The sequence below is a fragment of the Argentina silus genome (assembly GCF_951799395.1).
Source record: "Argentina silus genome assembly, chromosome: 3".
Taxonomy (NCBI): Eukaryota; Metazoa; Chordata; class Actinopteri; order Argentiniformes; family Argentinidae; genus Argentina; species Argentina silus.
In genome coordinates this window covers 27,634,413-27,652,711 of record NC_139657.1, presented here as the reverse complement: position 1 = coordinate 27,652,711, position 18,299 = coordinate 27,634,413, and the positions used below count along the sequence as shown (strand labels likewise).

Genomic DNA, 18,299 nt, shown 5'->3' with positions numbered 1-18,299 from the left:
CTCCGACAGACGGTCCACAAGCTTAATCCCAGGAACACAAATATGCTCTTGATTGGAAAATAATGATAATCCAGATTCCTGACAGTGGGTGTTTTCAGCAATGGCAGTATACTGTGCTATCACTCAGTGGAGCTGTTTGGACATATCACAGCAATAGAAATTCCGTCTCAACCTAATTTAGGCTTTTATCTTTCTTTATTTAGACAGTAGGAAAGTTAGATGGATACAAATGTAGAGAGATAGATTTGAAAAAGGCAATGGGTGGTTTTCAAACCCGCACTGCCGGTCCTACTCTGGCCGCACTCTGGTTCAACTTAAATAAGGTAGTGACTAAGAATTCTGAATATTATAGAATTCTGTCTCTACTCAGATGAATCTGAAGGAGCAAAATTCTGTGAGGAGCACTACACAGGTTTATAAAAAAAGAGAATTGCTCTTAGCTATCAGTCTCTCTTGCCTTCTAGCGAAACAGCATTAATTATATTGTTGGTTCTCAAAATCCGATAAATGAGAGTGATGCTGACAAGCAAATAGTGAGCTCATGCTGTTAGGAACAGCTACTTCGCTATTCTGTATGTACCATCCTTTGAAACATGAGAGACCAGGCTCATGTTCAGTAGACACAATGTAGCAGGGCATTTTGTGATGGGAAACAAACAGCTGTTCTTATTGGACAAATCCTAGTAGAACATGCCCTGGGACGTGTTCAACTCTTCGCTCTATACAATACCATGGCTATAGATACAGTCGGGATATAGGACCAGATAACATTCCAGACTGATGTTAAACCTTCCTTGTTCCATTGAGTCACCCAGATGTCTCTATCAGGGCAAATATGTCACCAGGAAAACTGATACAATAGCCTATAGCCTACATGCTCATTCTGATACAATAGCCTATAGCCTACATGCTCATTCTGAGGATGCCATCTTGGCTAGAGTTATTGGCTGAAACTTAACTCTTAGCACCTAATTAACAGCCCCTTTTTGCCTTGTGACAGGAAGAGAGGGATGATCACTGCACAGGCCCTAATCTATTCATATAATGTCATCATAGCAAAGCAACAGGACACGGATCTCAGTGATGACAGGGAATATGTTTCCCCCCTTTCTTTTCCCAACATTCCAAACAAACATCTTCATAAATCAAATATATTATATCCTCTTGTGGCCTAGGAAAGAAAAAGTGTAAAACAAAGAGCATGCCTCTTCACAATGTTTCACATTTGCACACTTTCAGTTCAAAACAATATATTTCTTCAAACTATTGTTCAGGATGTGTGTGTGTGTATGTGTGCGTGTGTGTGTGTGTGTGTGTGTGTGTGTGTGTGTGTGTGTGTGATAAGATTTTAGGCAAAAAAAAACAAAAAAACAACTGAAGATGGCTGCAGTACAGGCCTGGCAGAGCATCACCAGAGAATATACCCAGCGTCTGGTGGGGTCAGTGGGTTGCAGACTTCAGGCAGTTATTGCATGCAAAGCATTGTCGACCAAATACTTAACATGAGTGCTTTATTTGGACATTATATGATTTTTTTCAATACTTTTGGAGCCCTGAAATTGGGGGAGTACAATAAATGTTGTACTTTCTAAATGGTGTACACAATCTGAAAAAAGAGCTGAGAATATCTACTTTGACCCCATAGTAACTGTTTGATTTAAAATCCAAACTGTTGGAGTAGAGAGCTACAAGAAGATAAATTGCTTCCTCTTTCCAATACTTACGGAGGGCACTGTACATGTGGAGTTAATGGTGTTTACTACAGCCCACAAGCGGCAATGTTTGTAAACACTGAAAGGTGTCTATTACACATTGTAAGCCCATCCATTAGAATTGCTCAACAATGCCCCCAGGTGGTTGTTTTGTCAAGGTGACATACCTCAAAGAAAACATGAAAGCCATGGTGGTACTGACCATGAACATATTAAACTCTGACCTACTGTACATAACAAAATCATTCTGCAGAATAGTCACAAAGCAAATTTGAATCAATAGTCTTTGGCCTAACCTTAACCTAACCCTAAAATCAAACATTCTATATGTCATCCCAATCAAGGATAAGCAACATAAAACAGATTAGTTTTCTTTTGGACATCAACCTATACAAGGATATGACTGAATGATGCACTGTACACCCAACATTCACTTTAGACACCATGCTAGATTTCTTTCCATATTTCAGAAACGGCAACAACAAAACATTTATTGGATATAGCTAATGTCTTTCACATCTTGTGAGATAAAATAGCTTATACTATAACAATAACTACTAATACAAGTGGGCTCATATACTTATACTCTATGTCCTCTCAACAAAATAAATTCAGTCTACCTTGTGACTGAGCATCCTATTGCATTCTCATTCTCTCATTGCAAAAGTGAACGATCAAAAGATTCAGCTAGTTATATTTTCCAACAGGTTCTTCAGCATGAACAATCTTTGACCGCAATAACTTCCTTGCCCATAAATTGAAACATCAAAAGCTCAGCAAAGAAAGCTCTGCTTCCAGAAATACCTCTCTGTTTGGGATCTTCCTGTTTAGTTACACAGGCCTAAACAACAACATCTTTAAAGATAAGAGCACTAAAATTAATAAAATATCCTCTCTTTCTCAAAGTGTCAGCCTTAATTTAACCCAAAACAAGGACTGGCATGTCTGTTCCCATGGTAACGACACAACCCTGTCAAACCCTGAACTCAAAAAAATCCCCAAAACAGAAAAAGGGGGTTTGGGAGTGACTGACATATTGAGTTTACTTAATAACATCCTAATCTACCAGTGCCCTATTAACTATAACAAATTATGTAATCTAGTGGGCCCCCTATGTGTACTCCAAAAATGTCCAATTCAATATGTTAAATCCCAAGTCCACTGCCATGAGAACAATAATACTGCAATTATTTCCCCCCAAAATCCACCCCTCTCAACCTGCCCAGAGAACCCACCCCTTCACTCACTCCTCTAATCAAATGACTGAAGGGGGCAACACACTGCAGTAATTTCACCCTTCAACTGTGTCTCGCTGTTCCAAAAGTGTTTTGTCATGTAACAAGTTTAATCGTTTTTTTCGGGTAATGAAAGGCACTAGTGCACTCCCTCACATGGATTTAGATTGAAACTGATTGGTGTAATAGCCCATGGTTACACCATTCACATGCTTTAAAATCCATGTACTGTCATGGAGTGCAAACCGCGGGCTCATTAGCCAGACGCAACGCACCTGTGGAGGTGTATATGTTTCTACCATAGCACCAGGGTATGCTTTGATACAATAAAAGACTAATGCAACACAAAGTCATGCCAACACAACAGAAAATATCCCAGCCATTGCTTGACCACAGTGATGAATGTTACAGTAGGGGTCTATGGTAGAAATCTTATATCAAGCCTGATTTGTATCATCTAACCTCAAGAAAATGCCACCAAGGCATTTATACAACTAGGAAATGGGAAAACTTAACTTTTAAACTGGTATCAGACAAAAAACAGTCCCCTGATGCACAGTAGAGATGTAAATGATGGATGTTGAGAGGCTCCGCTCACCCAGGAAGTGTGCCTACCTTGTTATAGTAGTGTAGCTGTACAGCATGCCACTGGCCATCACTGACCCCACTTAGAACGAAGGGTGATACAGTGGTTTTGGCTTCTCCTAGAGGGAAGAGAACAGGAAACAGGAAACAGGAAACAGTTTAACACTAGAAGCCCCATGCCATCATTACTAACCAAAGTACCCAGTGTGAGATCCGGAGACGTCCATTTGTTGACGTTTGTGTAACAGTCTAATCATTGTATTGGATCAGGGATTAAAAAATGAATTACAAAAAGACATTATTCAAGCACTACTTTGTTATAGAATTTAATTGCTATCTTCCCATTTCAAAGCTGATCTATCCTTAAAAATGTAAAATTGGACCACCCAACGGGCCAGTTATCTTTGACACCCCATCAATACCATGCAAAAAATAATGCATTTGTATAGTCAGGACTTCATTAGAATACCACATTTTGTATGTTAAAGAGCTATATATTGAATATAACATAATGACGGTTATTGTTATCAACATCACTGGCCTTTTCTCAGACACACATGGGAGATATCATAGGATGCTCATTAGTGGACCCAAGTGGAATTTATTTTTACTAAGTAAGTATTATATTTCTAGAATACTTGAGTTTAAAGATATTTAAGTATATTACTAAAATGACCAAGCAAGATTATCTGAAATGTACTTTCAACACACTTAGAATGTAATCTTAGTTATATTCAAAACGACAGTCAAATAGTATGAAGTATATTAGAAGTGTGTTAATAATGTGTCATTAGCATATTTCAGTGTATACAAAAAGTACACTTAAATTAGATCAAAAATGGATTGGTATTGATGTTCTTCATGATGGGTCATACAGATGCGGCATTTACAAAATTACACTGATTGACCAAATGTTTACAAAACTATGGTGAAAGATGTGTCACATCATAGAGCCATAGAGCTTAGGAGTTTCAAGTTGACGCCGATTCATCATTAAAAACGTCATAATAGAGTTAGGAGTGTAGCCAAATGCAATAGGCCTATAGCCTAACAAATTTGGGACTAAGATTTTGAGAAATCAACGCAAAGCTATCAAGACTGATAAAGAATCAAAGAAGCAGGTTCAGAAGTTTCATTAGCTGATGATATTTCATTCTGATTGCCACTAGAATAGAAAAGTTAGGTATAATGTTGTAATGTAATGGGACAGATTTATCAAATGTCCAAATTAAGCACTCAGGTTTAGTATTCGTGGACAATCCTTTGCATGCAATAACTGCCTGAAGTCTGTAACCTATTGACCTCACCAGACGCCAGGTATCTTCTCTGGTGAGGCTCTATCAGGCCTGTACTGCAGCCATCTTCAGTTGTTGTTTGTTTTGAGGTCTTTTTGCCTAAAATCTTATCATAAGGAAATTAAATGCATGTTCAGTTGGATTTAAATCTGGAGATTGAATTGGCCTTTCCACTTTTTGGACCTGAAGAACTACCTAGTTGCTATGGCAGTATGTTTTGGGTAATTTTTTTACTGTATGATATAGCGCCATCCAATAAATTTGGAGGCATTTGCTTGCACTCGAGCAGACAAGATGTTTCTGTACACTTCAGAATACATTCTGCTGCTGCCGTCAGCAGATACAATCATCAATTAAGACAAGTTAGCCAGTTCTAGTGGCAACTATACAGTGCATTCGGAAATTATTCAGACCCCTTCACTTTTTCCACATTTTGTTATGTTACAGCCTTACTCTAAAATTGATTAAATTATTTTTTTCCTCATTAATCTACACACAATACCCCATAATGACAAAGCGAAAACAGGTTTTTAGAAATTGTTGCTAATTTATTAAAAATAACCTTATTTTCATATCACCTGATATCACCTTTACATAAGTATACAGACCCTTTGCTATGACACTTGAAATTGAGCTCAGGTGCATCCTGTTTCCATTGATCATCTGTGAGATGTTTCTATGGCTTGATTGGAGTCCGCCTGTGGTTAATTTAATTGATTGGACATAATTTGGAACAGCACACACCTGTCTATTTAAGGTCCCACAGCTGACAGTGCATGTCAGATCAAAACTAGGCCATGAGGTCGAAGGAATTGTCTGTAGACTTCCGAGACAGATCTGGGGAAGGGTACAAAAACATTTCTGCAGTTTTGAAGGACCCCAAGAACACAGTAGCCTCCATAATTCTTAAATGGAACCATAAAAGTTTGGAACCACCAAGAGTTTTCCTAGAGCTGGCCGCTTGGCCAAACTGAGCAATAGGGGGAGAAGGGCCATCGCCAGGGAGCTAACCAAGAACCCAATGGTCACTCTGACAGAGCTCCAGAGTTCCTCTGTGGAGATGGGAGAACCTTCCAGAAGGACAACCATCTCTGCAGCACTTCACCAATCAGGCCTTTACGGTAGAGTGGCCAGACGGAAGCCACTCCTCAGTAAAAAGCACATGACAGTCCGCTTGGAGTTTGCCAAAAGGCACCTAAAGGACTCTCAGACCATGAGAAACAAGATTCTCTGGTCTGATGAAAGCAAGATTGACCTCTTTGGCCTGAATGCCAGGCATGGACCCAAGTCTGGAGGAATCCATGCACCGCTCATCACCTGGCCAATACCATCCCTACGGTGAAGCATGGTGGTGGCAGCATCTTGCTGTAGGGATGTTTTTCAGCAGCAGGGACTGGGAGACTAGTCAGGATCGAGGGAAAGATGAACGAAGCAAAGTACAGAGAGATCCTTGATGGAAACCTGCTCCAGAGCACTCAGGACCTCAGACTGGGGCGAAGGTTCACCTTCCAACAGCACAACGACCCTAAGCACACAGCCAAGACAACACAGGAGTGGCTTCAGGACAAGTCTCTGAATGTCCTTTAGTGGCGCAGCCAGAGCCTGGACTTGAACCCGATCAAACGTCTCCGGAGAGACCTGAAAATAGTTGTGCACCAACGCTCCCCATCCAGCCTGACAGAGCTTGAGAGGATCTGCAGAGAAGAATGGGAGAAACTCCCCAAATACAAGTGTGCCAAGCTTGTAGCGTCATACACAACAAAGTACTGAGTAAAGAGTCTGAATATTTATGTAAATGTGATATTTACATTTTTTATTTTTAATAAATTAGCAACAATTTCTAAAAACCTGTTTTCACTTTGTCATTATGGGATATTGTGTGTAGATTGATGACGAAAAAAATGAATTGAATCCATTTTAGAATAAGGCTGTAACATAACATAATGCGGAAAAAGTGAAGGGGTCTGAATACTTTCCGAATGCACTGTACATGCCCAAACCTAACACCCCCTGCACCATGTTTCACAGATGAGGTGGTATAAATCTGTGAATCTTGGGCAGATCCTTTTCTCTCCAAACTTTCCTCTTGCAATCACTCTGGTAAATGATAGTATTGATCTTATCTGTCCACAATACCCTTTTCCAGGCCTCTGCAGGCTTTTTAGTTACTTTTTAGCAAACTGTAACATGACCATCCTTTTTGAGGATAACTAGTGGTTCACTAGTTCACCTTGCAGTGAAGCGTCTGTAGTTTGGTGGGTGACGTATTCTGCAGATGGTAGTCTGTGACACATTCACGCCTACCTCCTGTAAAGTGTTCCTGATCTGTGGGGTTTTGGGGGTTTTCTTAATTATGGTGATCAATCTTTGGTCATCCACTGTCTTCCTTGGCCTACCAGGACGTTTGTGTTTTCTGAGCTCACCAGTGCTTTTGTTTCTTTTTAATGATGTTCTTAACTGTTGATTTTGGAAAGTCTAAGGTTTTGGCTATGTTTAGGCTGATTTTTCAGCCTAATAATAGCTTCCTTGACTTTCATTGACGTCTCTTTTGTCCTCATGTTGACGGACACCAATAGCAAACTCCAAAGGCAAATGCAAAGCCTAGAATCAATACTAGACGTTGACAGCTCTCTTATGCCACAAATGATGTGCCGGAATACACCTGACTTACCAGAAACACCTGTCAAGGCAATTGTCCCATTACTTTCGGGTACCCTAAAATAGGAGGACTATGCATAAAAGGTTTTGTAATTTATGAATGGTGAAACCAATATGGACTGAAATACCATCAAATAAAAGATGAGAATCCCTACTTTACCTCATAGTAATTGTTTGATTTAAAATGCAAACTTTCTCCTCTCTACACTTGGAGTGTAGAGAGGAGATGTCCCATTACTTACGCAGGGCACTGTAAATACTGTATGACTAGAAAATGACAGCTTGTTCTTGTAATCCAAACTTTAAATCTTGTTTTCATGTCTCTTAATTCCATCTAAACCAACCTAGTCAAACTTTCCAAAGACACATTGTAGGCCACTGAAAGAAGAAAAACAAAACAATTTAGATCTCTGAGGTGGTCTTTTAGTCTCAGCGTTACTCATCCAGATCAGTGAACACAACAATAGATATTTTATTAGATTAAGGTGGGGGAGTTAATGATTATTCACTTAGGCTGGGACCCGCATAAATTCCCTCCCAAACTCAACAGACTGTGGAACATCCCTTTGATACTGTTTATCCTCAATCTTCTCAGGTATTCATCGACCTCCCTGTTAATGAGTTTGGCATTGTACAGACATGGGGTTGTCTGTGTAAGGACAAGAGCCCAGCCATCTACTCAAACTATGGTAATAGTACGGTATGGTACAATTGGTACAGTAGGTACAGTAGTTGTATTGCCTAAATAGAAGCTCTCATAGCAAACAACACTCAACTAAAGCCACAAAAACGGCATAAAAGGCCTGTGTATGTATTTGTGTGTGTGTGTGTGTGTGTGTGTGTGTGTGTGTGTGTGTGTGTGTGTGTGTGTGTGTGTGTGTGTTCAGAGCAGAATAGAAAATGAATTTCCATTGTATCAGAAGGACTAATAAAGTGTACTGTAACTGTAGTATTGCATTGTATCACCAAATCATAACTTTCACCAATGCAATAGTGACCATGGTAACCAGACCAAGTTATCCCACGGGCTCTCACCTGCTGAAAAGGTGAGCTGGATTTGCTCTTCGATGATCTCCAAGGCGATGAAGTCGTGTTTCTCGTTAAATCTTCCATTGTACAGCAGCAGGGCACTCCTCTCTCGTGTGGCAAACCTGGACACACATGGACTAAGGTCAGTTGAATCTCAGTATAAGCCTTGGGCCATGATGAGGAGGAAAACAATTTGGAACTTCACAGTAAGACTTTCAAGGCCATATGGACAAAAAATTAATATCATGATACTGTAAATCCATGCATATCATATACGTCCATACAGTAATTGAGATGAATATGCAACATACACAATATAGTCCCACCGTTCCACTGTAAAAGGTGTAGGCTAATGTTACTCTGCGAAATTTCTTGAGGCACTGTACGAACAATATCAGTTAGTGATAAAGACAAAGTAACCTAAATGACAGGAAATGAGAGGGAAAATGGAAAATGGGATAAAGGAAAATAAAGAATCCAGGAAGTGAGAAGACAAAAAAGGAATTTGGAAAATGAGAGTCAGAGGATTAGCGTAGACAGACATAGAACCTGGGGGACCCGACACAGGGACATGTACCCACATCAGTTTGGGGGATGTGGCTGTGTGTGTCATTAACCTTATAGTGAGCACGTATCAGGGGGCATGGGCACAGGAGTTCAGATGCCACATGGCAGAAGGGCAGCTCCACAGGAAACCACGACCAACAAAGCAAAATACGTACAGCACTCTGGCTCCAGGCATCACTTCCCGTTTTAACCATTGCCTGGAAATATTATCTGAACATTGGAAAGCCTCTCAGGCTTTCATTCACTGATATTGCTGATGACACTATGGTATATGTGTAATTCATTAATATTTCATACAGTATGTCAGCTAGACTCATCCTACGAGAATAAAAACTGACCTCTGCAGGTCTAATAAAGCTGTGCTTTACAAAATTAACCCTTTCCCCTCAGTGTCTAAATATACAATGAAGACAGCTGTACTGGACAGGCAAGCCCTACTGATCAAAAGAAGGAACTCAAATGTATGTTTCTAGTCACACACCGGGGAGTTGATAACAGTATCATGTGGGTGGTCAGATAGCTTTTTTCTTACTGAATAAGCAGGTTTGTGATATGAGGTTCAGAGACACAGTAAAAACATGCCTCAACCTGTTTGGCCAACGAGACAAAGCCAGCTGGCTAATGTTTATTAATGTTGTCATTGACACTGTACAGTCATTACTGCTTATTACAAAGATACTTTATCTGACATGCTGTTTGATGTTTATCTTGTGGGTGTGGTTAGATGGCCTAGTGGGCCTGCAAAGTCTTAATTTAGTAGTGGAAGAGGTTTAAAGATTTTTTGGAAGATAGATAGTTTTGAGGGTTGTTGAAAGAAAGTCAGTTAGTGTTATTATAGTAGCGGATACATTTAAACAGTTTGGTTGGTTGGATGAATGGATGTTTGGTTGGTTGGTTGGTTGGTTGGTTGGATGATGGAAGGATGGATGGATGGATGGATGGATGACTGAAAGAAAGAGAGGATGGATATATGAGAGAGGGGAGGTATAGATAGATAAATAAAATTAAAAGGTTAATTAGTATGGGTTATACTGAGTAAAACAGTAGTGACTGGTGGTAGGAAGAAAGGATTGATGGCTAGGTAGTCGAAAGAAAGTGAGATAGTAGAATGGACAGATGGATAAAAGATGGTAAGAGCTTATGATAGATAGATAGATAGATAGATAGATAGATAGATAGATAGATAGATAGAATAGGAATATACCAGTGATAGGAAGAAAGGATGATGGTTGGGTAGTTGATAGCAAGTAACATAGGATAGACAGATGGATAAAAGATTGTCAGAAGGTAGGAGAGACAGATAGATGAGAGAAGGCTAGAGGATAGATACAGTAGATAGATAGATTGATAGATTGATAGATAGATAGATAGATAGACAGATAGATACAGTGCCCTGCGTGGGACCGTGAATTTTTTTTTCTACTTTTGGCTCTACACTCCAAAAGTTTTGAATTTTAAATCAAACAATTACTGTGAGAGATTCTCAGCTTTTATTTGATGGTACTTGCATAGTCCCCCTATTTCAGGGTACCCAGAAATGATGGGACAATTGGCTTGACAGGTGTTTTTGGTAAGTCAGGTGTGTTCCGTCACATCATTTGTGCAGGCATAAGAGAGCTGTCAATGTCTAGTATTGAATCTAGGCTTTGCGCTTGCCTTTGGAATCTGCTTTGGTGTCTGTCGACATGTGGACCAAAGCGGTGTCAATGAAAGTCAAACATGGTGGAGGGGGTGTTAATGTTAGGGTTCTATGTATATGTATGTATATATGTATATGTATGTATAGCTGCCACTAGAACTGGCTAACTTGTCTTAATTGATGATGTAACTGCTGACGGCAGCAGCAGCAGAATGAATTCTGAAGTGTACAGAAACATCTTGTCTGCTCTACTACAAGCAAATGCCTCCACATTCATTGGATGGTGCTTCATCATACAGTAAAATAATGACCCAAAACATATATGCAACTAGGGAGTTGTAAAGTTTTCAGATTTAAATCCAACTGAATTTAATTTCCTGATGATACGATTTTAGGCAAAAATACCTTCAAACAAACAACTGAAAATGACTTCATCAAAGAAGATACCCAGCATGTGGTGGGGTCAAGGAGTAATTTGGACATTTGATTAATCTGTTCCATCACTTTTGGGTACCCTGAAACAGGGTAAAAAAAGTGTTGTAATTTCTGAATGGTGAAACAAATATTACACAAATAGTAATTGTTTGATTTAAAATCCAAACCTTGGAGTGTAGAGCAAAAAGAAGACAAATTGCTTCACTGTGCCATTAGTTATGCCATCTATTTGGCTATCCTACTCTCTGACCATCTTTTATCTTTATATCATCTGTCCATCCTGCTATCTCATTTCAACTACTCAGCCATCATCCTTTCTTCCTATTGCCAGTCACTACTGCTTTCTCAGTATAACTCATAGTCATAAAACTCTTAATTGTATTGACAAGATGTTTCTGTACACTTCAGAATTCGTTCTGCTGCTGCTGCCGTCAGCAGTTACATCATAGGAAGAAAGGATGATGGCTGAGTAGTTGAAATGAGATAGCAGGATGGACAGATGATATAAAGATAAAAGATGGTCAGAGAGTAGGATAGCCAAATAGATGAGAGCAGGTTATACAGATAGATAGATAGATAGATAGATAGATAGATAGATAGATAGATAGATAGATAGATAGATCGATTGATCGATCGATCGATTGGGGGGGGGTAGATAGATCAATACAATTAAGAGTTTTATGACTATGAGTTATACTGAGAAAGCAGTAGTGACTGGCAATAGGAAGAAAGGATGATGGCTGAGTAGTTGAAATGAGATAGCAGGATGGACAGATGATATAAAGATAAAAGATGGTCAGAGAGTAGGATAGCCAAATAGATGAGAGCAGGTTATACAGATAGATAGATAGATAGATAGATAGATAGATAGATAGATAGATAGATAGATAGATAGATAGATAGATAGTATAGGTAGATCAATACAATTAAGAGGTTAATCAGTATGGGTTTACTGAGTAAAGCAGTAGTGACTGGTGAAAGGAAGAAAGGATGATGCCTAAGTAGTTGAAAGAAAGTGAGATAGTAGGACAGACAGATGGATAAAAGATGCTTTGAGGGTAGGATAGCCAGATAGAGAAGAGAAGGTTAGAGATAGATAGATAGACAGATGCAAGTAAGCCCAGAACGTCTTATAAGTATAAACAAGCCACTATAAGCAAGCCACTTATGAGTAATATGAAGAACTATAGTTGGACTTGCTGATGAAAGCCCACTAACTAATAGTTGGACTTGCCGAAGCAAGCCCACTAATAAGTTTGACAGATAACTATAGTTGGCTTGCTAGTTATTTCACTAGTTATATTTATAGATTAGATTGAAGGGTGGCATCCAGTGGTCCTACTAGTCAATTGGTCCAAAATAACAAAATACAATATTTTAATAATTACTGATTTAAAATATTTTTCAAAGACATATTTAATACATTATGTTTCAAATATTCATAAAAGTGCTGTAGCCTTTACACTTTACAGTTTGAATATACTATAATGTTCCAAATAATTTTTTCAGTAGGCCTACAATTGCTCTAGGGCGGCAGGTTGTAGCGCCCAAGACAGTTACATAGGATTGCATTGACAGCTACATGGGATTACATTGACTGTTACATAGGATTACAATTAGCGGTTCTGAGAATAACTGCATGGAGGAGTAGCAATTAGACATTTTGGAAAAATTGGAATAAGAAGAACTAGAAAAAGGTTCAGAAGAAATGTTGTGGGCTTGTAGTCTTATTTTGGTAGTAACTGTTAACTGTGGACAATAGATGGATTAGCTGGGCAGTTGAAAGAAAGTGAGATAGTAGACTGGACCAATGGATAAAAGATGGTCAGAGGGTAGAATATAGCCAGATAAATAGATAGATAGGAAGATAGATAGATAGATAGTTAAAAGAAAGGATGATGGCCAGGTAGTTGAAAGAAAGTGAGAGGAGGATGGTCAGAAGGTAAGATTGCCAGAGAGATGAGAGAAGGTTAAAGGATTCTATAGGTAAGCAATGTGAGTTAGCATGTCTTAAAAGTTGTAGGAGGAATAGCATGCAAAATAATTGTAATAATAATAATAATAATAATAATAATAATAATAATAATAATAATAATAAGTGTGAGCAAGAACAATAGTTGTACTTGCTTAAGCAAGCCCACTAATAAGTACGAGTGGCAGCCCTTCCTACGGATGGTATTATTTATGTCTACTTTTGTAAACCGAAGTAACCTGTGAGCTCAGAAATTAGGAGCATTAAAAATATAATCTTGCACGAAAGCATTTCACTGAGGCGATTGTTATTGATTTGTTATACGCTATATTTTGTTACCCTAATGACATTACTTCAAATTATTAATTAAATCGCTCCTGAAACCTGTTTGTCGAATGACAAGTAAATAAGTAGTCTAGCATAATGCCATAGGCCTACCAAATCCAAACTTGTGGAGTACAGAGTCAAAAGAAGAACATATGCTTCACTGTCCAAATACTTACGCAGGGCACTGTAAATGAGAGATGCAAAGGAAACTTATTGATTAGACAAACATATATTGTAGTTTCCACATCAGATCTTGTGTACTCACATGAAGGAGACAGTGAAGTGAAACCTCTGTCTGAGGCCTCTGAAAGTGATGAAGGACTGGCCAGGAAAGCTGCGGGTGCTCATCTCACAGTAGGGCTTCTGGAACTCCCCTGGGGGGCACTGGCACATGAAGCCCCCCACCAGAAGGTCCACACACTTGGCCCCGTTCTTACACACCCCAGGAAAACAGCGGCCTGAGCTGGAATTCACCTCACAGTGTTCACCTGGGTGAGGGGAACACAAAAATAAGTAGAAAGTCTGAAGGTGTACAGTATAGTAAAAGCTCCCCTAGGCCCATCACCAATTTGCTTACACCTATCCAGTCCCTTCTGATCTGCAAACCCCAAGGGGATATATGAGGAAGGCAGGGGTAGGGGCAAGGGACAAAGCAAAGACATTGCTGGACAAGGCACAATAGATCCCAACAAAAGACCTACATAAATGGTCAACTAACTTGCTTGATGTTGCTAGTTATGGTACTTCAATACCAACTCCGAAATAATGTAATTATTGTGTATAAAATAATAATAGAGAGTGAGGGGTAATGCTTACCCACTTACAAAAGAATGTCTGAATTTTTTACAATAAAATCTTTTGCTATTTCTTCAGTCTCAGTCAATGTAGGAAAAAGACTGGGGACAATACCCATATGAAAATCACAAATGTGCCTGTGTGCTATTATTTTGATTTACTGTTTAAAACACAACTTATTCTCCTTGAAAAGATCTGTACCACAAGCATGTGCTTTGACTGTACAAAAAAATGCATGTGACTGTTGAGACTAGCTTTTTCATCTGTGGCCTTAGGGAGTATAGCCTTATCGTCTATAGCCTTTTTGTGTTAGGGAGTATGGCAGTTTGGTCTCACACCTGAGGGAGTATAACAGTTGGATCTGAGAACTAGATCCTTTTGATCTGACAACTGACTCAATCCACTGAGAACTGAGAATGTCCTAAAATGGACACCGTTAACATGTTGAAAAAAGTGAATTGGAACTGCTATGCTCAGTGACCTAGACTGGCCCCTGCTCTTCATTGGAGCCAAACGGCTTGTGGCATAATGACAGCAGGACAATAGCGCGTCTTTGGCCAAGCCACAAACCACCTCGGCGGTCTGAAAGACACAACCCACCAACCCTGGCACTGTCCTGCCTGGTTAGCAAGATAAAAGTATTGCGGTGATGACAGGTTCAAAATGGACCCTGAAGTCAACGGTGATGACTTAATTTGTGCTGCTCTGCTTTTAACTCATGTGGACTTGGGGTGGCCATTTATGAGGTCACCTACAGAAAAAAAAGAGCAGTTATTGAGAAAATCTGAGATATATGGTGTTATTGTAGATAGTAGGTCTATATGTTCTACCACTATTCCAATATGACATGCATTTTATATGTGCTTCAAAATAGACATAAAGCCTGCTGCAGATGAAGGGGGAGACAACAATTGTGCCCCCCTTCTTTGAGATCCCTTCCCCTGATGAGCCAAATGACTGTGATCTCTCTGTGATGTTTACAAGCCCTTGGGAATGTGTTGATGTGGTGGTGTCATATGAATAGAATTGATAGGATGAGGTCTCATTGGTTCTCCTTGCAGTCAGGTATAAGAACAGAAGTAGAGGACAGATTATTTATCTTTTGTGTTCTGGTCAGAGGTCCCAGCTATTGTTTTGTGAGTACAGAAACAGATCATGTGGTCTGTCTTCCTGTCTCTCTACCATTTGTCACACACAGTGTTAAGTAATTTACTTGGGTTCAGATTATTAATATTAAGATATGCTTTGCTATTAACAGTACATAGTCAAATTTCCTTGCCAACCCTTTGTATTGTAACGGCCATTCTATAACACCGAATGATTAACATAAAATGTATTGTAGCGAACGGCGGGGTAGAGCAGCTTGCCTTAAGCGGGTATCGAACCCGCAACCTCTCACTTACAAACCGGCCGCGCTAGCCACAACACCAAGAGAGTTAACTCACTTGGCGGAGCTGCTAACGGGCCTTACACAGGGTCGTTACACTATCCCCTCAGTTCGGGAGAGCGTGCCCTCACGCTTCACTATACGAGTCTCTGACGTGGACACGCCTCTCCGATGGCCTCACGGGCGCCATCCCACTTCTGACACCAATGTAGCGAACGGCGGGGTAGAGTAGCTTGCCTTAAGCGGGTATCGAACTCGCAACCTTCCGCTTACAAACCGGCCGCGCTAGCCACAACACCAAGAGAGTTAACTCCCTTGGCGGAGCTGCTAACGGGCCTTACACAGGGTCGTTACAGTATCGATGCACATAGAAGACAGTGCTATTACTGCTTGTGACTTGAATAACTAGTTAAGTGATGAAAGGAGAGCAAACAACATTTGAGCAATAAAGAATTCTGCCACTCACCCACTAAATTCTGCCGCTCACCCACCACAAAGTGGAGGGGATTGGACACGCGCATCCAAGTGCACGCATGTCAGTACTGAACTAAAAGCAATATTTGGTGTCATGGTAGTAGAGGTATCGGTAGTATCTTGCACAATTTATCTTGCATCTGCAGTCTATATATCAGGTGTGTAGATATCTACAGTGCTTACTTAGAGCCTAGAGAGACCAGAGGATATCATTACAATAGAAATACAAGAGACCATGAAGGAGATCAGGAATTATTTTCCCACAGGTCATTACGAACAACTGTTACTCCAACAAAGCTGTGCGCATTCCATTGAAACATTCTTATATGTGTTTCCAGTATATAATGTATGGTGTATTGTGTGTCGCAAAGCACCCTGACAAGATCTGAGTAAAGGAAACATTCACAAATGTACAGGGCGCAGAATTACAGCTCTAGGGAGGATAATGGCCTCAACTGCAAGACAGATCATTTCTGGAATTAGGAGGGATCCTTTTTCAGAACGTGTAAGAAACCTGAGGCCAGCATTGTCAGGTCAACCATCATCACCTCCTATTATGACTTGACAGTATTTGGAACTGGGCTGAAGTCTTCAAAGGCCAGAAGGCCAGGATTCAATTAACAACCAATAGCCCCTCAGTGGAATCATGATTTTGTCTGAGGACCTTAAAAATAGTGGGAATATTAAGCTCTGTCAACACAGATGAACATTTCTGATGCAAGGACGAACATGTGAGCAGCTGATCTCAAATTTAAACTTCCTGTGGCCCTCACTAAGGGACTGAGAGAGAAACGACAACAAGTGTTCAGTGTAGACAGACAAAGGTGATCTTCAACTTTTAAATTGGTTAAGAAATGTGCTCTGCCCAATGCAGGCAGAAACAACAATAATATATGCACTGTAGTGGAATTTAGAGAGGAACAAGAGATGGAGGAGTGGGGAATGACAGAGATGGAGGTAAAAAAGTCAGAGTGAAAGTAAGTCTCTGAAGTGAAAGAAAGAGCAGATAAAGAAAGTAAAACAGGGGGAAGAAAGAAAGCCAAATAGTGAAGAAAAAAGGAAATCACTCACCTGTGAAGTCCTTCGGACACTCGCAGGTGTACCCGCCTTCCCTGCTCCGGCACTGGCCATTGTTCTGGCAGGGTGATGAGTAGCACAGGTCGATCTCAGTCTCACAGTAGTCCCCTGTGAAGCCTGCCGGGCAACGGCAGCGCAGCCCTGTGACTGGATGAATAGGCCTGAACAGCACCGTGTCCGAGGACACGAACGGCGCTGAGCTGTCGAACCTCAGCACCGACACACACTTCATGTAGTTCTCACAAGGCTCACGCAGGCAGATGTTGTCATCGAAGGGGAGCACTCGCTGGCTGGACACCAGAGTTAGGAGTGTCCGATTCAGGTAAATGTGCTCCTGCAGAGCTTCTGAGGGGAAGAAACGCCCCGGGGAGGAGGCGCCCCCTAGCTCATTGGGATGCGCCCCCCCAGAAGGCCGCAGGGCAGAGAACGTGGCATTGAGGACGTTTCCCTGGACATGGGTGTCGTTCTGTATGTTGAAGACGAAGACGCCGTCGCGGCTGGTGGAGAGAACAGCTGCCACTCCTTCCATGAAGAGGGTCAGGAGAGGTGACAGGAACAGCTCCTGGGACATGTTCTCCAGGCGTACTGTGATGCTGTTGGTCAGCATGTCATCGGTGATGATGGTGACACGCAGGGTACAGAGGGCTGTAACAATGTGGACACCATCTGTAAACACAGACGACCACAGTCATTCAGGGTAACATCATAACAAATACTTGAGTCAACATATTCATCTGCTATAAACAAAGAAAAACTGCAAGGCAACATTTCCATCAACTGAACTGACTGAAAATATGACTAAGAAGGTAAAACGTCAGGTAATGTGTGAACATTAGCACAGGCAATGTTTCCCTCACTCAAATAGACATTTCCTGACCAACAGTGTACTAACAATAGCAGCAATTTGCTCTGACTCCTGTGTGCATTTGCAACATAGTCTCCACATTATTATGTTCTGGGGGATGGTTTCTGCAGACCAGGAAATAGGGTCTGGGGGATCATATTATCTGGCTATACCAGCGTTTGACCACCTGTTTTGACGTAAGATACGTAAGAGTTAAGTGAATTACTCCACTTGCATTTCGGTTAGGCAGTATTAGACATTCATTTAG

General features: G+C 40.6%; 1 protein-coding gene across 1 annotated transcript in view; it reads right to left on the bottom strand.

Moving 5' to 3' along the window:
- The window catches only part of LOC310802260 (cadherin EGF LAG seven-pass G-type receptor 1-like), a gene marked incomplete at both ends in the record, with an annotated part of 97,771 nt that overhangs the window by 55,575 nt on the left and 23,897 nt on the right, over positions 1–18,299 (bottom strand). Inside the window, 4 exons of the mRNA XM_083666550.1 lie at positions 3,563–3,651; positions 8,521–8,636; positions 13,720–13,942; positions 17,182–17,853. Of these exons, the coding sequence (XP_083522676.1) occupies positions 3,563–3,651; positions 8,521–8,636; positions 13,720–13,942; positions 17,182–17,853 (1,100 nt within the window). The remainder of the gene's footprint in view (positions 1–3,562; positions 3,652–8,520; positions 8,637–13,719; positions 13,943–17,181; positions 17,854–18,299) is intronic.